Genomic DNA, 22,810 nt, shown 5'->3' with positions numbered 1-22,810 from the left:
TAGAGCGATAAAAATTTTAATATATATATATATATATATATATATATATATATATGCTTTTCAAAATAGGAAAGCTATGTAAATGAGTTAAACTACAAGCATGAACTTCATGAGTACCCTCTCAAATCAAGAACCAAGGAGACAACGAAAAGGAATAGCAAAAATTTATGGCTGATAGCTTAATTTTGTATGTTTTATTTAATTTTCAAATTACTATTTGTGTGCATATATATAAGACTGGATTGCTTTAAGAAGAGCCCAATTACTCATATTTTCTCTTTCACTGGGGTATATTTGCAAAATCCAGTTGTATCCAACCTCCCCCCCCCCAACAATTTACAAATATTTATCTAAATGATTGTTGCTAAATTGAGTGCTTTCATTTTGTTAATTATGTGTTGGTTTGCTTGGAATTACCAACATCGGTAGGCTCTCAGAAAATTTTTATTTTATATAAAACTAATTAAAATGTTAGACTTTTAAAATCACCCTCAGGGTAAATCTTTCCCTAAATAAAAAAATAATAATACATGCTCACGTAAGACCATTCTTTTAAACAAAATGAACTCACATTCTGTGTTTATATGAACATGTACTTAGCACATAGTGTTGTTTGAACTTTTTCAGAAGAAGTTATATAATCAACAAGAGTATAGTTATTTCACTCATCATGACAAAGTCAAAACTCTCATGTATGTTAGATCAAGTCTTCATAAGGATAGATGATTTTACATCATGCCTGTCCAATAGGGCATATTTGCTCCATTTAAACAGGGCTGCTATCATGATTCGTTAAACTCAGGTGCTAATCGAGTACACTGGCAAATTAGTGGTTGTTTAGGTCCATAAAGGATTCTAAGGCCTATTTGGGTAGTTTGACTCTACTAGTCAAACTATTTTTGTCCTCCCGCTCTATAGGATCTCTCTTCATATTCTAAGGAGAGTGAGCCTTATATCCTTCATATCAGATACAGTCTAGGACTTGTCTTCCTTGGCTCCAGATCTACAACATTTTTAACGACATATTTCATGATTGCTAATGAAGAACCTTAGTTCCTGTTAAGTTGATTAACTTCAAAACTAAGTAGACTTAATATGATAGCATGGGATGATAAAACCATGAAATCATGATCCAGTTATATTCTTCCTGGAGTTCCTTATCTATACTTATGACTCAAAATCTTTTTGAAAGCATGGCTGAAATAATTAGAGCAGAAGCTTAACAACTTTATGAAGAGTATTCTTAAATATCTCTCAAGATATAATTAACCTTAAGAAAAATATTCTTTTGGAAGGCTTAGATCTCAACTACAACAAAATCAAGCCTTTATCCCACTATGTGGGGTCGGCTACATAATTTTTTTTTCTTCAGTGTGTCCTGATAAGAGTTAAATTCTCATTGAAATCTAATAAGGAAAGATCATTTATATACTTTCTAACCAAAATTTTTTTAAGTCTACCTCTATCTTTCTTAACATAAGCCAAATCTAATACATCTATTCTCCTAACCGGGTTATCGGAAGGCCAGCATTTTATATGACCAAATCATCTAAGGCGAATCTCTCTAATATAATCTTCCAATTGGAGCTACTCCAACCTTTTCATGCATATGCTAGTTTCATATCCTATCTCTAAGAGTAAAGCCACTCATCCACCTGAGCATCCTCATCTGTGCAATACTTAATATTATGCTTCTCTTTTAATGACCAACATTCTACAGCATAAAGAATTGCAGGTCTCACCACCATCTTATAGAATTTTTCCTTTAAGTTTGAGGGGAAATTTTCTATCACACAACAAGCCCAATGCATTCCTCCACTTCAACCATCCAACTTGAATTCTACTAATAATACACCCATATATTTCACCATCACTCTGAACAATAGACTCAAGATATCCAACGTATACTCTTATTAATGACTTGATCACCCAAAGTCAAAATCCCCCAACTAGATCTATTACTACTAAATCACATTCTATATATTCAGTTTTAAATCTACTCAAATGAAAACCTTTAAACTCTAAGGTTAACTTTCATAATTCAAGTTTACCTTCAACTCCCTCTCTAGCCTTATCAATAAGAAGAATATCATCAGCATAAAGCATACACAAGGGTATAACCGCGTGCAAATGTCTAGTGAGAACATCCATAACTAAAGCAAAAAATATGGGCTTAAGACTGATCCTAGATGTAATCCAACTGAAATAAGAAAATACTTGTTCAAACCACCTTGTGTTTGAACACAAGTAACAGCTCCTGCATTCATATCCTTAATGACTTGAATATAAGCATTATTAACCCCTTTCTTTTCTAGAACTCTCCATAGCAATTTTCTTGGAACTTTATCATATGCTTTCTCTAAATCAATAAATATCATATGTAGATCCTCCTTATTCTCCCTATGCTTCTCCAACAAACCTCTCAATAAATGTTAACTTGCATAGTAGACATACACATCATGAATCCAAATTGATTTTGAGAAACATTAACATCATTAACCTATGTTCCATAACTCTCTCCCATAATTTTAAAGTATGACACATTAAATTAATTCCTCTATAATTTGCACAATCTTGTTCATCACTTTTATTTTTAAAAATAGGAATCAACACCCTCATTCTCCACTCATTTGACATTTTTTTAGTCTTCAAACTAATATTAAAAAGTTTAGTGAGCCAAGAAATTCCTTCATCTCCTAAGCATTTTGGCACCTCTATTGGATATCATCAAGTCCAACAACTTTTCCATACTTCATTTTTTTTTAAGTCTCTCTAACTTTGATTTTACTAATACTCCCATAAAAATAAAAATCTTTATTTTCATTTAAGGTGCTAAAGTCACTAAAGTCAATTGCATTCTCACAATCTTCATTGAAAAGTTTAGAAAAAATATCTCATCCACCTTTTGTTGAATATCCTCTTCTAATAAAAGTACTTGTTGATCTTCATCCTTAATGCACTTCACTTAAACTAATCCTTACTACTCTTTATCTTTTGTTTTATAATTTTTTGCATATATCTTTCACCCTCCATAGTATCTAATATATTATATAAATCATTAAAAGCTAAAATCTTTCCATCACATATTATTTTCTTAGACTCTTTACGGACCTCTTTATATATTTCTCAATTGTCATAGTTTTTACCTCTAAATCAATTTTTATAACAAAACATCTTTTTTTTTCTTGCAACATTTTGAATCCACTACAAATAATTTTTACTATTAGGAGCTTTTCCCCTTTAAAACTCCAAACACATCATTTACAATATTTTTAATATCACTAGCAACTTTTTTTGACATGCAATCTTTTGGAGAACGTTTCACTGCAATTGATCACCGCTTTAATGTTCTATTTCAATATTTTTAATTAAATACAAGAAAAAAAATTGGATACCAAAAGCAAGTACAGAACAAAAAGAATGCATTTAGATAACAGGCATAACAACATGTACAACAAACTTCTCCCCCTTTTGACAGCACAAAAAGGAGCAACTAAAAGCAAAAAGCAAAATAAGAAAAACTACAATGAAAACACAAACAATCTACGCAGACGGGTCCTGATCAGTTGGTGGTGGAGGTGGATTTGGTTGAAAATATTGAAATAGAGCATCAAAGCGGTGATCAATTGCAGTGAAACGTTCTCCAAACCATTGCATATCAGTCTCGTGTTGCTGATGTTGTTCTTGAATATGCATGTCGAGACGAGTCTGCAGCTGGTCGAAGCGTGCGACTAAATCATCATTAGGGTATGCTGGTGCTGGTGCAGGTGCTCGGGGTGCGGCATGGCGTCGTGGTCGAGCTGGAGCTGCGGCTGGGGCATCTTCTCCTTCTTCTTCATCAAAGGCTGGGTCTTCAGGCTCGTGTCCCCGATGAAAGAGAATACGGAAGGAAGCATCCGTATAAAAAATAGGAAGAATGTCGGGTTCACCAGGGTAGGACAATTGATATTTATTGTGGAGGATATATCCTATTAGGTGACCAAGAGCCAGATTCTGTTTCCGTCGAGTGGTAGGTAGACGAACAAAAGTCATGTGGCGAATATAGTTGCTAATTAAATCGACCTCATCAAACTTAATGTTGGACATAATAAGATAGGTAGCGACGGATAAGGTCGGGGTCAGATTGATACGGTCGCCACCTTTGGGTATGATTGAGGTTCGAAGAACATGTTGAATTATACGGGCATTTCGAGTTAAGGATTGAACAAGAGGTTGGTGTTGATGAAAAGCAGTATTCCTAAGGACTCTATTAACATCGCTCCAATCAAATTCGTCAGTAAGAAATGAGCGAACCATAGGTCCTTCAGTGGACAACCCAATATATTGAGCAATGTCGGCTCTAGTGATCTCAATGGCTGCGGCCACAAACTAGAAGAGTAAAGTGGTGTAGCGACTACGGTTACGGATGAGTGTTTGGCGAGAAATTCAAAAAGAAGAAGTTCAAGTTATATGAAAACCGTCTAGTGTGAGTAGGAATGGAAGGTGGGGAAGCCAAAAGCCTTACTCGAATTGAGAGCCAGCCTGATTTAAGCATTTTGAATGGAAATTTTGCAGCTTTAATATCGTGGTGGTAGGCTCCATTATTCACTATTCAGAAACGATCACGTTGGCGAACTCGACTGGACAGGCTTATCCAGCAGTCATCCGACTCTTTTAGACATTGCAATAGGGTCACGAAAACTAAGTGAAGAGCTGATTGAGGAGAGGTTTTGAGTGAAAAAACGGCCTAGGCAAGCGTTATAGAAATTTCGAAAATCGTACAGTCGAATCTGGGACTTACTAATATCCATTAATATTCTGAGCGTCGTCGGAAAAAGCAGTCAAATTGTACAGTACGATAGTATCGTATAGTACGATCAGCGCAATTTCGATCGTCCCGAGACCTCCAGTACGACTTTTGAGCCCAAAAGTTTCGTACTGTACGAACAGGGGTGTTGACAGTACGATACATAATAAATATCGTACCAAACAGCTTTAACTCAAATTTCCTTTGTGCTGATGTTTATCTACCGTACGAAACGGAGTATTCGTACATACGATACTCAAATAATGTCGTACCAGCCGAATTTAATCGTCACAATCCGTTCGGACTGGATCGTATCGTACGAAGAAGAGATATCGTACAATACGGTAGGCAATTATGCGGGAAGAATATTGTACAGTACGATGTAGGTCGTACAGTACAATCAACAGAGCCGAAATCTGCTTGTTGGTGGACATTGAGATGTATGGTACAGTACGATGTAGGTCGTACAGTACGATGAACAGTCAATGCAGAGTTTTTGTGTGGTGAGTGTGTGGTGATCAGGAGCAGCCCTAAAATTTTTATTTTGTTGTTTTTTTTTATGCATTTATATCTATGACACCTAATCTAGTCCTCAAGGTGCTAAAGGTGTCGAAAGCTAAAGGTTTTGTGAATATGTCTGCCAATTGATCTCCTGTAGCGATGTGATGTAATTCTATATCTCCCTTAGCGACGTGATCTCCAATGAAATGATGTCTAATGTCTATGTGTTTCGTTCGAGAGTGTTGAATTGGATTCTTAGAGATACAAATTGCACTTGTGTTGTCACACATGATCGAGATGGTTCCAACAGGTAGTCCAAGATTAAGAATTTGTTGTTTTAACCATAGTACTTGTGTAGATGAATGATTGGATCCCTTCTTTACCTGACTGACAGTAGACCAGACATAATGTTTAGTGTGTGCATTTGTGCCCGTTTCCAAGCCGATCCTAAAGAATCTCACTTAACTGGCACCACACACAGGGATCCAATCAGTGCTTCGGTTTCCCCCTCCTTGGCAGCTGTGTTGTTGCTTCAGTTTTTCCCCACTTTATGCTATGTGGATGCTTTGTTTTTTCCCCTAGGCAGTTGTCCATTATGTCCCTGTTTGCTGCAGTTTTGATAAGTTTTTATTGGCTGGATATGTGATTTTTACCTACCCGCATTTATTACTCTATCCCTCTTTTCTTCCCTATAAATAGGGGTTGTTTTCTCACTGTTTTTTGACAGTTTTTGTGAAGTATTTGCATACGAACCTGTGAGTTTTTCTATCTTGCGAGCTATTCTCCTTCCCCTTCCCCTCTACTACTTCGTCTTGATTTTCTACCTCTTCTTCTCTCTCCACGGTTCCCGCCCCATATGCATCCTTCTTCTCTTGTAAGATTAGTTGTGTTTGTTAACATGCTTTGTTGGTATCTGATGGAGGAGTGTGGACTTGTGCCGGATCATTTATGTGGTGGATATCTGGTTAGATCTTACCTTTAAGCACCTTACCTAATTTTTCAAGCTTTGCATGTGAGATGACCTTTTGTTGGTTGTTTTGAGGGTAACCTTATATATAATTTCCCAAGTGTTTTTCCCTTCGGATTTCGTAAGCTACTTTCTAAAACTTGTTTCTACTTCTATATTTTCAAAAATGTGGATGCTTATGCTTTATTGAAAGGAAGAATTTTCTTATTGTTTTCCTAAGTATTCTCCATAAAATATTTAGAAACTTAGGTTGCATCAAAATTTCTAGTCAGATTATTCATGAATAAAGCAAAATATATGAGCTTAAATTTGATTCTTGATATCTTCCAACTAAAATAAAAAAATGCATGGTCAAACCACCTTGTGTTTGAACACCAAGTAATGCATATCCTTAATGACTTGAGTATAAGCATTATCAACTCCATATTTTTAGAACTCTCCAGAGCACTTTTTAGAATTTTTCATCTGCTTTTTTCTAAGTCAGTCAATATCATAAGTAGATCCTCCTTACACTCTCTATACTTCTCTATCAAACATCTCAACAAATATAGTAGCTAACTAGTGATATTTTCCTAGCAAAATATAGTAGCTATCTGGTGATATTTTCCTAGAAACTTTTTACCGAAAACAGTTACATTTGTTGCCTAATAGCAAACTTGTACTGGTAATAGCCATAAGACGAGTAGTTTTAGAATGCAATGAAGTAATTAACTGACATTAAAATGCCGTACCAATAGAAATCTCCTTGTCGATCATGGAAATTGATTTTGAAATCCCCAGCCACTTCCGTAAGACCAGATTCACCAGGTAAAGCAAATACCATAATTCCTTTCTTTGGTGCACTAAACCAGAAATCCTCAGGCTAAAAAAACAATAAAAAGAAAATAGAATGCAAGGCATAAGCATTAAGAGGAAAAACAGTTAATCACGCATGCACTAGCATAACGTGCCTAAACAATAGAAGACAATGAAATTCAGTTATAGAGCAGCATATCGAAGTCATACGAACTTTTAAAGTGGTCCAAGCATGCAATCAATCCAGAAACTTAATAAGAATAACCAAGAAACTGGTTCTGAAAAGTGATTTAACCTTCTAATCTATAGACGAGGGAAGAAGCAGGTCATAAAAAATCAAAAAATGGGTGATAGATATTTTAAGAACGTGAAAATTCAAAATGATGGGATTTGAATCATCAGCACCATAATTAACATTTATCCCAACTATTTGGGGTCAGCTTCTACTTCTCATCTATATGTGAACAGAATAAACTAAAGAAGAGTACAATTCACAAAATTAGGGTGAGAAGTGAATAAGCAGAAAAGGGCTTAATCGAAGTGATATACCTCATGACGATGATGAAATGACAAGTTATTTTGAAAAATTGCAATCAGTAAAGATACTGGAACGTACGCATAAAGTATCGAACAAAGTTTCTTAAATACTCATCATGATAGCACTATTTGTATAACATAAAAGTTCAGGAAAAAAAAGGCGCAGTGCATGAAGCTCCTACCAATAAGGTTATATGGAGGGTTGATGCACATGCCTTCATTATGCAGAAACATCAGATGTTTATTCATGCCTAGTTAATCTTATTATTCAATTCATGTAACTATGTACTGCCATTCTTCAATGATGGGTCAATATTTATGCCAGGACTTGTGATAATCCTTTGTTATTAAGGACCCTAATATATATATATATATATTCCTAATAATCACCCTCCTCTTGACCAAACCAATCTCCATCTAGAAGTTCTATGTTTTCTTTCTCCCCTCCCAAAAGTAAGAAGGGATAATTCCAATGTGATCAATCCATTACTTGGTATTAAAACAGATTTGATCCATTTGTATGCAACTTCGTCTCAAAAAGCCAACGAATTAAGCTAAAGAAAAGAAACAGAGATAAGGTACGCATGCAAACGACCCTCTACGACATGAGAAAAGCAAGAAACATGAACCTCCCTTGAATCAAAAAGTGTTTAGAAGTTTTCTGCAGATCAACGTATTTGAAAACTGTCCGATCAATCACATGTTCGAATGAATATTATATGTTCAATCCCCCTTAACTGCAGTCGTTTCTATACTTCAGTCTGACAATTAGAGCTTCCGCCATTAAAAAGTTTAAATTTTTCAGTCTTTAAACATGCATGAAGTCACAACAAGCCTAAAACGTGGAGACAAACTTGAAACAAAATAGTAAACCAATTTACTGCTTAAAAGTACAAACATTGAATTAGTATGATTTTAATTATGAAGTCAGAAAATACCAGCAAGTCTTTAGTCCTGGGATGCTTTTTGGTAGAAAAGAGAATACCTGGACAAAAGTACTCTAATCATATACCTTGAGAAAGATCAAGAAAGAACAAGAAAAAACAGGTAATGCAATGCATTTTGAAAGATGGACTAGCATTTCCTTTCAGTAACAACAACAAAAAATGCAATAAGAGAACAACAGTAATCAATAATAGAGTTCACATTGAATCAAACAAACAAACAAACAAACCGGTATGGAGGTGAATGGTTTTAATTCTAATAACAAGTCAAGTCAAACTAATGCTAACAACCGCTCCTTGAGGACAAGAGCTTGTTTCACATTAGTCCATGTTCTCCAAAAGCCTACAACTGGATCCTAGATAATTATGCACTTTAAGGGGTCCTTCTGTGATAGATCTATTAAAAACTCTTCAGATTCATTAACGCTCTTATAAAGCGAGTTGGAGGACTTAGTTGAGACAAACTACAAGATATCATGGCGGGAGCTCCACCCATAAACTTCACAATCCATAGTCTCCAATGAAAAAGCAAGCGATTCTTGTGCATAAGGAAAATAAAGATAGCAAGTTCGTGACAGAGGCCAGGTTACCCAATAAACAAGTATGAACTCCTATCATAGCTTCAGATGATCGACAAGTTCCATCTGGGGTGGGTTTCTGTAGGCAATTTTTTTTAAGAACAATCAAATGATGACGTCTCAAGGTTTTGCAAAATGTTTGTGCACCATAATCTATTTCGTTCGAAATAAGTGCTCAGTGATTTTTAAGGTTTTTTGTTGATGACTGTTTTAACTTGTTTGATTGGGCTCAACATTGCTTTTGCATAATGTTTTATCTGCATTGCATGTGTTATAATTTTTGCTAAGGTGAGAAACTATGGATGTGATTATCTAATTATTTCGTGAGAAAATAATGGTTCGTTTTAAATATTAATTAACAATCAATTCATTATTATTTGAATCATTTTATTATGAACAGATGTCAAGTGAGGTGAGGTTGAATATCAACCCTAGTGTGCACATCTGCTATGGTAGAGCTCTTTTTTAACAATGGCACTCTGCTCCCTGTACCACCTAGCCTCTTTCCATTACCTATTTATGCAGTCCGCTTGATAAAACAAACAAGCGCCTCTTCCAAACCTCGTAAATACAATGAAGCAAATCAAGCTCCACCTTTTTTGACCTCTCCTCCAGCCCTTTTTTCATGGTTGTCCTCCAGTTTATCACCACCATTAGGGATGATAGTCTCCCTCAGCACCCCCAACACCGACCACTCCTCTGCCATAGTCGTCATCACAAACACCCTCAAGTTTATAAGAAAAGCGTCCCATTGGCATCTCTGTCCACGCCCTCACCATCATCACCACTTACCACATCCATTGCCTCATAATGCACCAAGGCATCTCCGCCATCACGGAAGAATAGTGCTCACCTTTATCATCATCCCTTACGCAAGCACAACACCTTCAACAACATGTAGACCACCAACTGTCCCTATGCTCCTTCAATTGATTTGTGCTAGCATTCTCTATCAGACTATCACCATCCACCTCAAGCGCAACCTCACTGGACCTCCTGCTTGGCAGATTGTTGTCATCATTTCCTCACTTTTTGTACAATGTTTAAAGGCTCTGGAACTAAATGAATGAGTGGCAAGAAGAAACTGTAGTTTTATAGCTGAAGTTTAACTGTAGTTTTACAGAGTAAGAGAGCAATTTCAGAATTTGAAATATTCAAAGGTTAATTAAGGTCACGAGTATAGCAATATGATCCAACTTAACGGCAATTTTTTTAGTAGATATTAAGTTAAAGGTGCAGTTGTTAAGACCAACAATTAAGTTGGAGAACCAAATGACATGTGAAGTCCTAAAGACCCAATTGTAGAGTTTTTAAAAATGTGGACCACTGTGCAGTGACCCTTTAACTGCAGAGACCTAGGGGTAATTTACTCATGCATATACACTCGGGGATAAACTAAGATAAGCATTACAGCCTCCCCGAAAGAAAAAAAAAAAGACATATACATAAACAGATCACTATTTAAAACAACTTAAGCATCAGCATGCAGAATTTCAAACTTTTCATCAGTTGTTGAGTGATAATCAAATGTGCTTTAGTAAACCTCAATTGGCAAGGGATAGGTCAGGTTAAAAGTGATCGCTAAATATTGATGCTTGGTTACTTCAAGACTAAAAGATAGCCTCACGTTTAACAACTCTCTAAGCCCAAGGATTTCCACATAAGCATTCCAGTACAATCAAGCACTGAATATCATAACTTAAGCTGACAATTTAAAGAACTTTGTCTTCACTGTTGCTAACTATGGTGATTTAATACTGTTTAAATAATCAGATTACTGCAAAAAATCAGATAATTTCCTACAAAAAAATTGCATCCTCTAGGTCAGCCAAATGAAGTTGGCATAATGACCAAACAGTTTTAAATAATAAGCATATAACGGCTCATTTGAATGTTTGCGCATAGAAAATATTTTGAAAAATGATGATTTTTTTTTTACTCATTTTGTGCGTAGAAATAAAATAATTACATTTGAGAAAATTTTGAAGAGGCTTGTGGAGTTCGAAATCAAATTTAACCATTTTTAAAACCGTGTTTTCCAACACCCAGCAATCAAATGAACCTAAAAGTAAATTTTAGTTGTTGTATAAGAACATTAACGGCTAGGCTTAAAATATTGAGGTAATTCAAAGAATATTACTAATTAGGAATAAAAAGTCACACAGCATGGGATTAATTAACTCTTGGTGTCCACTGCAATATATCATTGACTAATAACATATTTTTATACATGCCCAAAAATATGATGCAAATAAAAATTAACGCCATCATCATTACAGCTATTGCAGACACAAAAGTGTGTCAGCCATAAAATTTTCAAATCTCCCAGATTAATTAACTGAATAATCTACCAGTTAAAATGCGCTATAATATAGAATATGTGCCCTTTTACATCTGATTCTGTAATAATGGAAAAAACTAGCTTACTAAATGCTCAGAAAATGAAAAAGTTTTAATTATAAAACACCAAAATATTGAAAATACCATTATGATTAGAGATAGTAATTGAAGGTCTTATCCAATAAGGGCATCTATGTAACCGAAAACCCCTTAGCATGCACCTGGAAAACAAGTCATTTGTAAATAGATAACATTTTCCCAAAACAAATGGTAAAAGAACCCAACAAAGAAAAAAGAAACTTAAAACATTAATTACCTGCGGCCTGGTTGATTTTCTCCATTAAAATATGTTAATGTGCGCTCAAAATACTTGACATATCTCTGTAAAGAATAAAAAATTAGAAATTTGCTGAAAAGTACTCCGAGAAACCTAGAACTTGGACATAAATGTATAGACTAACAATCTGACTTGGGAGAACAAGACCCTTCCCATCTATGCATCTTTTCTGGTTGTAATACTCGATTGATTCCTCAGCAGTTGGAAAGAACTGCAAGATAGATTAATAATTGATGCACAAAATAAGGACACAACATCCTGTAATCACTGTGTGAGGCATTATTTTACCTTTAGATATAAAAGAAGGCTAGATATCATCAAACCCGTTCTTGCCATACCAGCTTTGCAGTGTACAACAACAACATTTTCAATGTCTTCCTTCAACCAATTATAGGCACTTTGACAAAACAATGTCACAAGCTCAATTGGCGGGCAATTATGATCATCAAATGGGAAACAAGCAACCTGGGACATGGAAAACATGTCAAATCCACGGAACACAACATTTTAGCAGATTCTATAACTATGAAATATACAGAATTTCTAGCAGAATTTTAAAATAAGGCTAATATAGACAGCAATAATGCAAATTCCAGTACATAATCCTCAAAAATAAAACAAGCTATACAATATATATATATATATGCACACACACATATACTCATCGTTATATTTTACACCCCAAATGAGCATCAAAAAACTATCCTTCTTACCACATGCAATCGAATAACCAAAGGCTGCCAAGAAAGGAGGTCTTATTGTACCATTTATCAATAGAATATAATAAATCAGAAAAAATACTATTAAATTTCAAGCTTCAAATTGTAAAACATAAGTCTCATATTGGGGCTTGCCGTAAAATCAAAATATGCAGACAGAAAAACAAATGAACTCCACGATACCCGACTTATCCAGAAAAGAAGCTAAGAATGATTACAGAACATTTCCATCTAAGAAAACAACTAAAAGTGCAGTTATCATTTGAATACAATGTCAAAAGATGGATGAAGGGAATATTTTACCTAATACATTAAATTCTTAAGTAATCCCCCAACTATTTGTACGTGGCCAATTTAGTATCATAGTATCATATCTCTTCAATTTAAGTCTCTCATTTATATAAAATTGATCCAAAATGAACCCTTTTGTAGAATTTGTGACAGAAAAGTGATCCTAATTTAATCCTTGAGAAACTATTTTGAATTGATTTTGTATAATCGAAGAACTAAATTAAAGAATTGTATACTCTAGAATTAAGTTGATCACCAAAAATAGTCCGGGATCATTTGGGATTTCACCTTATTATTAAATCAAGGAGATCAAATGCATAGTATGGATTCTTAGTGTTGGTGACCAATGAAGTAAGAAAATGATGCAGATATGCAAGATACCGGGAAAGCACAATCATTGAAGAATAGCATACAGAAACCATTCAAATCATGCAACTTAGGCTGCATCTCATGCTCATCAAGGAAGAGCAATGACCTCCATATATCAATGGATGCCAACCAATCTGCAGGTTGTTTGCTCTCAATAAACATATGAAACAATTGAAATTTGTTATCTATTCCCTCTCTACTCTCATGGTTTCTGTATGCTCGTCAGAAAAAAAAAATCCCTCCAATGCTCGATGAAAAAATGCACAGCACAAACAGTTTTAAAATAATAAACAAAGACCTAATGAGTAAACAATGAAAAGAAAATGTTTTAAATTCAGCTAGATAAAAGCAGGAGATCCTTCGTCCACATTAATGAATTACAAAATTTTAAATATCATTAATATGCTACAAAAAATGAGCCACCCAAACAATGCAACTGCTTCCAAGAAAAAAAAAAATCAAGTTTAGCAATTTGCTTAGACATCTGGAATGTTACCTTGCCCTCAAGTAGTGATGCATCATAGAGCCTCTCTGAACAAAGATTGTATACCTTGTACTTTCCCTGTGAATATAAAGCTGAATAAGTAAGCAGTATTTAATAGAACGATCAACAAAAATGTCATAAACAACACATAGAAAGTGAGTAACAGAGGAAACAATTAAGGTTTAAACCAATTCAATTACAAAGAAAAGCACCCATAATATGTTTAGCATTACATAATAACCATTTACGAAATGGAAAATCAAGATAAACATCAAAATTATTTTAAGAGAAACAATAAGTGTTGGCTTAGATTCTAAATCAGAAAATAATCAACGGGATATATTAATATATGATATTATATATTCACTTCTCCAAATTATAACCACAGCTATCAACATAACTGATACGCCTTGAATGTGAAATCAGCGAGAAACAACAATAAAAACTGCAGGAAATTGAGAATCGATGGATGTTCTTGTATTAATTCTTCAATATCAAAGCAAGATACAATAATCTACAATTAGAAAGGTAGATCGTCTCTCCCACTCAACCTAGACGCCGCTAGGAAGCCCTCAAAGAAAGAAAACTACAATAGAAATCAAATCACGTCATGCCTTAAAAACAACCTACATAATCTTAATTAAACTCCCCCTAAATCTCCCTCCAAACAGCCATCCAGCCATAATTAATTTCCCTCCCCTAATTAAATTTCAAATTCTAAATATTTCCTTCCCTAATTCCCTCCTCATTCCTCTTTCTCTCATAATAGAATTTAATGTTCCTAGGCCGCAAAAGGGGAGCCAAAATAGCAGTTCCAGTCCCCTCCTGCTGGTCCGCCCTCTCTTGTTGGACCGGTCGACCAGCTCCTGCCGTATCAATAACACACAAGGAAATAGGATGAATCGTAAACTGTATTACCAATAAAAAAAGAAAAATATACATCAATGATATAATATTTCAGTATTAGAAATACTTGGAACAGAATGCTCACATTGGAAGAATCATACTGTACCAACAGTTTGTGGCTCAATAATAGCTACTAAATGAACCAATAAGCTAATATTTGTTGGTGAAGTTTGTTGACCCAATTGGGTGATGACACAAACAGTGGCAGAGATGAGAATAAAACTGGAATACAGGATACAAACAGGAGGAAGAGCAGTCAGAGAGGTCGCATATGCGGCTTGAGTTGGTATAGGAATCGATAGTAGAAGAAAGCAATAGCAGAGCAGCTACAACACTGACAGCACAAGGCCATTTCAACTAAACATAGCAGATAGTTCTCCAATTTCAATGAACAAATACCTGCACAAACGTGATCATCACCATCATCATAATCCATATACCTAGTTGAGAGTGGCTCATGAATCCCTTTTCTCTCTTTCGTATTATGAAATGTTGCATGTGGTTTTGAAACCTTGTTTAAATCTTTTTTCATAACACCTATCCAAGTTAACTGATAGGAAATACTTGAGTTCGCAAGAATCCCCAAGGGAAATACTTAAGTTTGCAAGCAAACCTATCACTGATTGGTGAAAACAACGAGAATAATGCAAAATCCGGGCGAAAAACAGCCCCCAAATGATGGATTGCAATAAGAGAATCAAGCCAAACAAAGACAAAGCAAGATACAAGTGATCCTCAATTCAAGAGAAGGATCGTTCTCTCCCAAATCTCTAGAAAAGCAATCTAGAGCCAAACACCCAAGAACTCAAGAGAAAATAATATTCAAGCATAAAACTAACCCTAGCCCCCCTCATTTTCATTAATACAAAACTTTACTCATCCAAACTCCCTCCAAAGTCCCCCCCCCCTTCAAATTCAAATTTGAAAACCCTAAGCCAAATGGCGCCCACCCATGTGGGCGGCCAGCTCAAAGGAGGCGGCATTTGTCCGCCTCCTGTATACTCGAGCCGGCCCTTGGGCTGGTTCAAGCTGAACCGATCTATCATTAACTCAAGTAAATAGAAAAATATAAATCAACTTAACTTGCACAACTCCATTCACATCCCATGCCTTCAAAATAGTTCATCTCCTTGCTATATGAGCGCGTCTTTTTCTCTCCTTCCTACATTATCAAGCAAACTTAATATATTTTGTACAATATAGGTGTTACCCCTCAAAATATTTTGCACTATATCTAAATCAATTATATAATACATCCATCTTGAAATTTTCATTTTTTCCACAACTAAGAGGTTGTAACTTATTTTTTATTGCCCAACTATAAGAACCCTTAAATACTGCAAATTGGAACTCTCAAATATCGATGTTTTTTCATATACTTGTTGAAGTTTCTATATGAAATTGAAATTTAAGCATGCCAATGTTGAAGCAAGCCTATGATGAGCAACACCTTCCTAATAAGTTGCACAAAGAGGATGAATCTATGAGACCTATCAAGCAAAAAAAAAAAATCTCTATGGATAAGCATTGCATGCTAACTAATGCTGAACTATGGAGTTCTAATGTGAAAAGTGATGTAATACAACATAAGTCAAAGAACAACACCTAAATACAATGCATTTCAAAATAAAATTTTGAGTATTCTTCATGACGAGTCTCAATCACATGGTTGGATTGAATAATCATTTAGAAGTTACCAGAATAAATAATTTCTTGTGGTAACTTCTAAATGATTTTCCCTTAAGTGGTCTAAAACTGAATATATGGAGTGTAATTTTAGTAGCAATAGACCTAGTGAAGAGATTGTGACTTTGAGCGATCAAGTCATTAATAAGAGTACACATTTTAGATATCTTGGATCTATTGTTCAGAGTGATTGTGAAATAGATGGGGATATTATGAGCAGAATTCAAGTTGGATGATTGAAGTGGAGGAATGCATTGGGCTTATTGTGCGATAGAAAAGTACCCCTCAAACTTAAGGAAAAATTCTATAAGATTGTGTTAAGACCTGCAATGCTTTATGGTGCCGAATATTGGCCATTAAAAGAGAAGCATAATACTAAGTTAAGTGTTGCAGAGATGAGGATACTTAGGTGGATGAGTGGCTTGACCCTTAGAGATAGGATACGAAATAAGCATATACGTGAAAAGGTTGGAGTAGCTCAAGTGGAAGATAAGATTATAGAGAGTCGACTTAGATGGTTTGTTCACATTAAACTGAGGCCTTCCGATGACCCAATTAAGAAAGTTGAGGTATTAGATTTGACTTATGTTAAGAAAGGTAGAGGTAGACTTAAAAAGACTTGGTTAGAAAATATTAGAAATGATCTTTCTTTATTAGATTTAAATGAGAATTTAACTTTTAACCAGACACAATGGCGAAAAGGATTCATGTAGCCGACCCCACGTAGTGGGACAAAGGCTTGATGTTGTTGTTGTTGTTGCTCATAAAAGTATAAAGGATCAAAATTGTATATAGTAAGTAAAGGATTTCTCAAAACAAAAAAAAATTATGAAAAATATCCCATAAAAAGAGATTTATTATGTGAAAAGTACATTGATTATAACATTTTTAAGTTTGGAAATTTTCAAAATGCAACAAATATGATTGAATTCAACCACTCAATTATAACCAAAAAGTAGATGTACAAAGAAAAGGGAAGATAGACATCAACACAATGTATTAAACGATTCAAGTCATGATTATTCGACAAGTTTTACGATGGCTATTTAATGCAACCCTCCACATTTCTCATTCAAGATTTGGGACCTGGCAACAGCGAAGATGACAAGATGTAGAAAATAAACAATAAGAACATGATCGATGATGTGAAATTCCACCAGTTTCCCTTCAAGATTCACACTTTAAAAAAAGCAAAGTATTTTGCATTCCATTATTAATCTACAATTTATTATTCCAATACATAGAAAGGCCACTTATTTATAATAGGTTAAAATTTGTTGAAGAATAACTAAAGACTAAACAAATCTAAAAATAAAGACCCAAAAAGCTGTTTTTCCACAACCAAAGACCAACAAAAATTTACCATACACTCTACGTAGCATATTGCACAATGACCAGAGCATAGCTTATACTGTACAGTTCATGACAGTTTGCCATTCAGCAAAAGAACAAATGATGTTTTCTATTGTACTTGACAATGACCACATCATAAAATACATTAATAAGAACATACCTTTAGTTTCGCCTGAAAGGACAAGACAAAGACTGATTTTTTAGTGTATAAAACAATATTTTTCTAACATGCAATGGAACAAATTGTATTCATGCCCAAGTATGACAATTGAATGCCTTATACCCATCTAAATGGGATGGCAATAGATAGAATTGAAACTTTTAAACATAGAAATTTCAAACATACAAAAATCTTCACTTCATCATTACTCAAATATAAAATAAGAGGCTAATACAAGAAGCATGCGTTTCCAGTGATCATAAACTTTGACCTCCACATTACCAACATTCTAATTCATGCACAATAGTCAATTTACTCCTATTTTTATGAATTTTACCTTAAGATCGATTTGATTTTCACTTCATGCAGTACCTCTCACTTTAAAACACTAGCCTCAATTCTGTAAGCTACATTTTTAACATATTCCACATACTTTAGCAAATAGAACATGTGCACCAAAGCCTATAGCATCAATGATACTTGAAATGGAACTCGCAAATAAGGATAAATTAATTGTTTCCCTTTTGTTTCTAAGAGACAATAGAGCCCATACGTGGCATAACTTTGCCAAAGACAATACTTCCTACGGCCAACAGAGTAATGAAGGTAGAAGATTGAGAGACAAGAGAGCCGGTTTTCCTGTTGGATGATTATATGCTAAAATAGTCAAGAATTCCCCAAGGATTGAGACTTCTAGCCTTAAGACTACTTTCACAAGGCTTTTCCTAGTTTAAGGGTTGCTCTTGCCTATTTCAAATGATTGAATAAAGGTCACCTTGCAAAAAATTGTAGGTGAGGTACTCTTCATCTTAAATGTAGGAAATTTAGTCATACAATTAAAAATTGTCCTTTTCTACAGTCTATTAAAGAAGATAAATCATACTTATAGGCTCACTTCCTCTACGCCTATGATGTCAAAATCATGAAGAATATCTTTGCAAAACTCTTGATTAGTATTAAAACAAAGATTGGTTTCACATAATTTCTTTCATCAAGCATGGATCCTTCATCAAGTTTAATTCCAAAGAAATTATTGATTATCTTATTGGAACAAAGAAATTGTCCAAAGCTTATAGTTTTTAAGTCCTGGTGAATAAATGTAGTGAGAATATTTGATGTAGAACTATGATACTTTTGACGGATGCAATAAGACTTTGCACGATTCCTTGAGAAGAGCAAGTATGATTAACACTATTAGCAATTTAAAACGACAAAATTAAACGAGAAAGGGGTGCTACGCTTAGACCAAACCACATGTCAAATACTAGAATTATCAGGATAACATAGAATATCAATACAATGTGAATTAAGTAGCTTCAAACAAAATCCCTATGTTAACAATGAGATTAGAAACATAAGGATCAAACTCTCGTCCTACGTTTACTAGGCTTGGCAGAAATAGATGAACATGACCTTCATGAAACTATTAAATCACTAGAACAAGTTAGACAAGGAGAATAAGAGAAAAGAAAAATGGACAACCTTTATCAAGGTTGGGTGAAATCCTCCACTGAACATTTGACAATTATTCTTCAATGGCTTCGGACAAAGTAAAGATGATGCGGTCAATGTACTCCTCGACGGTGCTATCGATCTCCAGATTGACGTCGAAGGTGGAATGGTTGATGTCAACGTGCCCTTGTTCGTTGTAAAGGATGTCGAAATCAAGATCGGGATCGGCCATGCATCGATCTTGAAGTGTTGAAGAGTTGTCGTAGATGCTTCTTTGTTGTCCTTGTTGTTTTCCTCTTGACGGCGAAGGATTTCTCTCAAGAATCCAAGTAGGAGGGGGCAAGAGAGGTAGCCAGCCAAGTGGGGAGTGGTTTGGGGAAATTAGGGTGGAGTGAGAAGGTGTTCATCAATCCTCTAATTAGTCCTCATGAATGGAATTAATCAAGAGGAAAGAGAGAAAGGTAGGGACGGTGGGATGAGAGGGCTAGGGGATCAAGAGGAAAGAGAGAAAGGTAGGGACGGCGGGATGAGAGGGCTAGGGGGATTTGTTTCCAAATCTCAATATTTGCTTTTGGAAAGAAATTAGGAGGTGTGGGGGCTCATGAGGTTTCAGCCAAGAGGGAGTGGGCTATTCGAATTAATTCCAAAGAGGAGTATTGGATTTAGGAAACAAATCCAAAGAGAATTAAAGAGGGGGATGGCGGCTTCGGGGCTATGGGGAAGAAAATTATGAAGCTTTTAATGCTTCCTTAAATTAGGGAATTAAATTAAGGATGAAAGATATCATCCTATTTCAATTTAAATTCAAATAAGCAAGGATTTGGAAACTTTCCTAAAATAGGAATGATATTTTAGGTAACTTTTCAAATTCAAATAAATTTGAATTTTGGCAAGTTATTGAGTTACCTAAATTACTCAATCCAATTAGGAAAGGAATCAATGTAAGCAAGGATGGAAGAGAGGAGGGGGAAGGAATAGGGCCGGCGGCATGGTGGGTCTAGGTGGGGGTTTTCGGTGGGGAGGAGGACGAGGCTATGTTGGTCGGAAGCTTGAGGTGGAGAAGTGGGAAGTAAGGCCGGCAGTGGTGGTGGGAGGAGGAAGGGAAAGAGATAAAGTAAAACCACGAGCTCGACTCTTCTAGGATGGTGGGTGATGCGCAATTCTCCCTCTCTTAGGGATATCACTCCAATCTCTCTCAAGCTCTCACCAGAACTCAAATATGTGGGAAATTTTTATCATTCAATCATTAACATGAAAAGAGAACATCGGGGCTATATATAGCCCCGTACAAAGACTAAAGAAAATAAAAGACGACAACGCCCACGGGCTTACATACGACCTCCCTTAAGGCGTAAGAATGGAAAAACTAATAAAGCAAATACAACATGACATAATAATAATAAAAAATTAAATAATACAACGACTCAATCGTGGCCGTAGATCGACGACCACGTCTCTGATAGACTTTCCACGCTCTGATGTCCCCATCAATATTAGTGCCTTCATTGATAATAAAAATTGATTCAATAAAAGGCCTAATCAATTTATAAAGGCCCAAGTGGCCATAGGCAAATTACAAGAAGATAGACTATGTCATAAAAGATCCAAATTTAGCATGTTTTCAACTCTCTGTGGGCCCATTTTTATTTGTTGTTGAATTTCTATTATGTTTTCCATTTGAATTATTTATTAGGTTTTATCTTAAGTTAAATAGGAATATATTTCAATTTTAAAGTTTGTTGGAAATGGAATAGATTAGATTTGCATTTAAATGTTTGGTCATAACCCTACTTTTATAAATAAGGATCCATGCTGTATAATTAAATATTATTATGGATTGATGATTGAATGAATGTAAATTATTATATCCAATTAAGTGCTCTTTGAATCTAAGTTACAAATGCAAAATTATTTTCCCCCTTTATCAATTTTTGGTATTAAAGATAAAACCTAATTTATTTTCCTTCTCACGACTTCAACAATCTTCTTTTGCAAGTTGTGTTTCTCTAAGATTCAATCATTAAACCTAAAAAAGCATATCCTGCTAAACAAATCCTATAAAATTTAACCCTCACATAAATCCTAATCTCGTTGCACCTATAGTCGTGCTCCAATCATTATCGCTCGAAACTTTGCAACTTCACATTGTTGATGAAATTTTTTCATCCATCCTCAACGGACTGAGATGTTTTGTGATCAAGCACAGCAATAAAAATAATCTGAATATGAGGGCTTATAAGGCAATTAGAGTCGACATCAGCCTCGGACCTCAAGTCTAAGGTGAGGACTATTGAAGGATAGTGATCGAACATATGTCTAACGAAATACAAGGGACTTACAAAATTACACCTCACCTGAGGCAAAGTCAACCCGACCTCTGAACTTATAACCCTGCCTGAAAAGGGCATCAGCTAACCCACCTAAATGCTTTTAAAATCATATAATCCAGTCTCAATGAATATGATGATGGAGAAGGTTGTTTCAATTTAGAAAATAGGGCTTCCAACTTAGCTTTTGAGTCAAGATGTTTAATCATGTGAGTATGCAAATGTTGACTCACTAAATGCATATTTATTTGTTATCTTATCATTAATGTGAGGGTTTTCTATACGCGACACACTGACCGAGTGACCGTGTATTATCATTTTGTTTTGAAATTTTGGCTCATTAGAGTGAGCCATACATTTTTATTTTATTTGAAAAATTAGTTATCTTATGATTGATTTTAGATTGTTTACATTTTTATTGGTAGAAATCTTAATTTGATCCTAAGGTTTTACTAATATCACATGTCCAAGCCACTCACACATAAAAAGTGAAGAAACCTAAAAAAAAGTATGCATTTCTAATGCGCATTCAGTAAACAATTAAATCACATGTATATATATAATTCAACCATGGAAAAGTAAAGTAATATCCAAATTATAACAATTTTGAAAATGATTTAAAAATGGCAGCTGAGTTGTCAGCCTTATAAAACCAAGTAATAATTACAGATTTGATCTGTGGATCTTCAAGCTTGAGCTTCTGAATGCATCTATAGGGCTTTAACTTGAGTGGTCCATCCTTCTAGTTCATCTCTCCTATAATTGTATCCACAGGCCTAAAATACTTCCTAAGTCTATTATTTATATTTAAAATATAAAAAGACTCAAACCTACAAAGTAGGAGGGATGAAGGAATATCTTTTACCACAAGGAGATCAATACTTTCTAACAAATGGAGCATATTGCAATAAAGTATATTCTCCATTGATTTAGAATAATAGCATATCTATGACAAATCTTATAAATCTGCATGAAAAGCTCATTAGTTAATTTTCACTAAAATTAGCCCAACCATAGTTTAAAAACTTACCATACCTTGTGAGATTTACATGTAAGTGAATAGAGTGTTCCATAAAAGATCTCATGCTAACTACTATATGATCTTGAAATGAGTTAAAGAAACTAAACTTTAATTTTATAAAAGAGAAATGCATATTTTTGCAACATTTGCTAATAATTACTCAATTAAATATGACATATCATTTAGTTATCCTATTAAGTTGCACTAGCATATTACATACAAAACAACTGTTTGAAAGCATGACACTCAATGTTGAC

The 22,810-nt window shown here is 34.8% G+C and overlaps 1 protein-coding gene across 1 annotated transcript in view; it reads right to left on the bottom strand.

The window, feature by feature from the left end:
- Positions 1-22,810, bottom strand: part of LOC110095694 (phosphatidylinositol 3,4,5-trisphosphate 3-phosphatase and protein-tyrosine-phosphatase PTEN2A) — a gene marked incomplete in the record, with an annotated part of 49,948 nt that overhangs the window by 4,673 nt on the left and 22,465 nt on the right. The window contains 7 exon segments of the mRNA XM_028692245.1: positions 6,986-7,116; positions 8,525-8,571; positions 11,593-11,669; positions 11,765-11,829; positions 11,910-11,996; positions 12,074-12,250; positions 13,661-13,726. Of these exon segments, the coding sequence (XP_028548078.1) occupies positions 6,986-7,116; positions 8,525-8,571; positions 11,593-11,669; positions 11,765-11,829; positions 11,910-11,996; positions 12,074-12,250; positions 13,661-13,726 (650 nt within the window).

The sequence above is a fragment of the Dendrobium catenatum genome, unplaced genomic scaffold (assembly GCF_001605985.2).
Source record: "Dendrobium catenatum unplaced genomic scaffold, ASM160598v2 original_scaffold_153559, whole genome shotgun sequence".
Taxonomy (NCBI): domain Eukaryota; kingdom Viridiplantae; phylum Streptophyta; class Magnoliopsida; order Asparagales; family Orchidaceae; genus Dendrobium; species Dendrobium catenatum.
The sequence above is the reverse complement of the archived record's forward strand: the minus strand, read 5'-3'. Positions and strand labels throughout refer to the sequence as shown.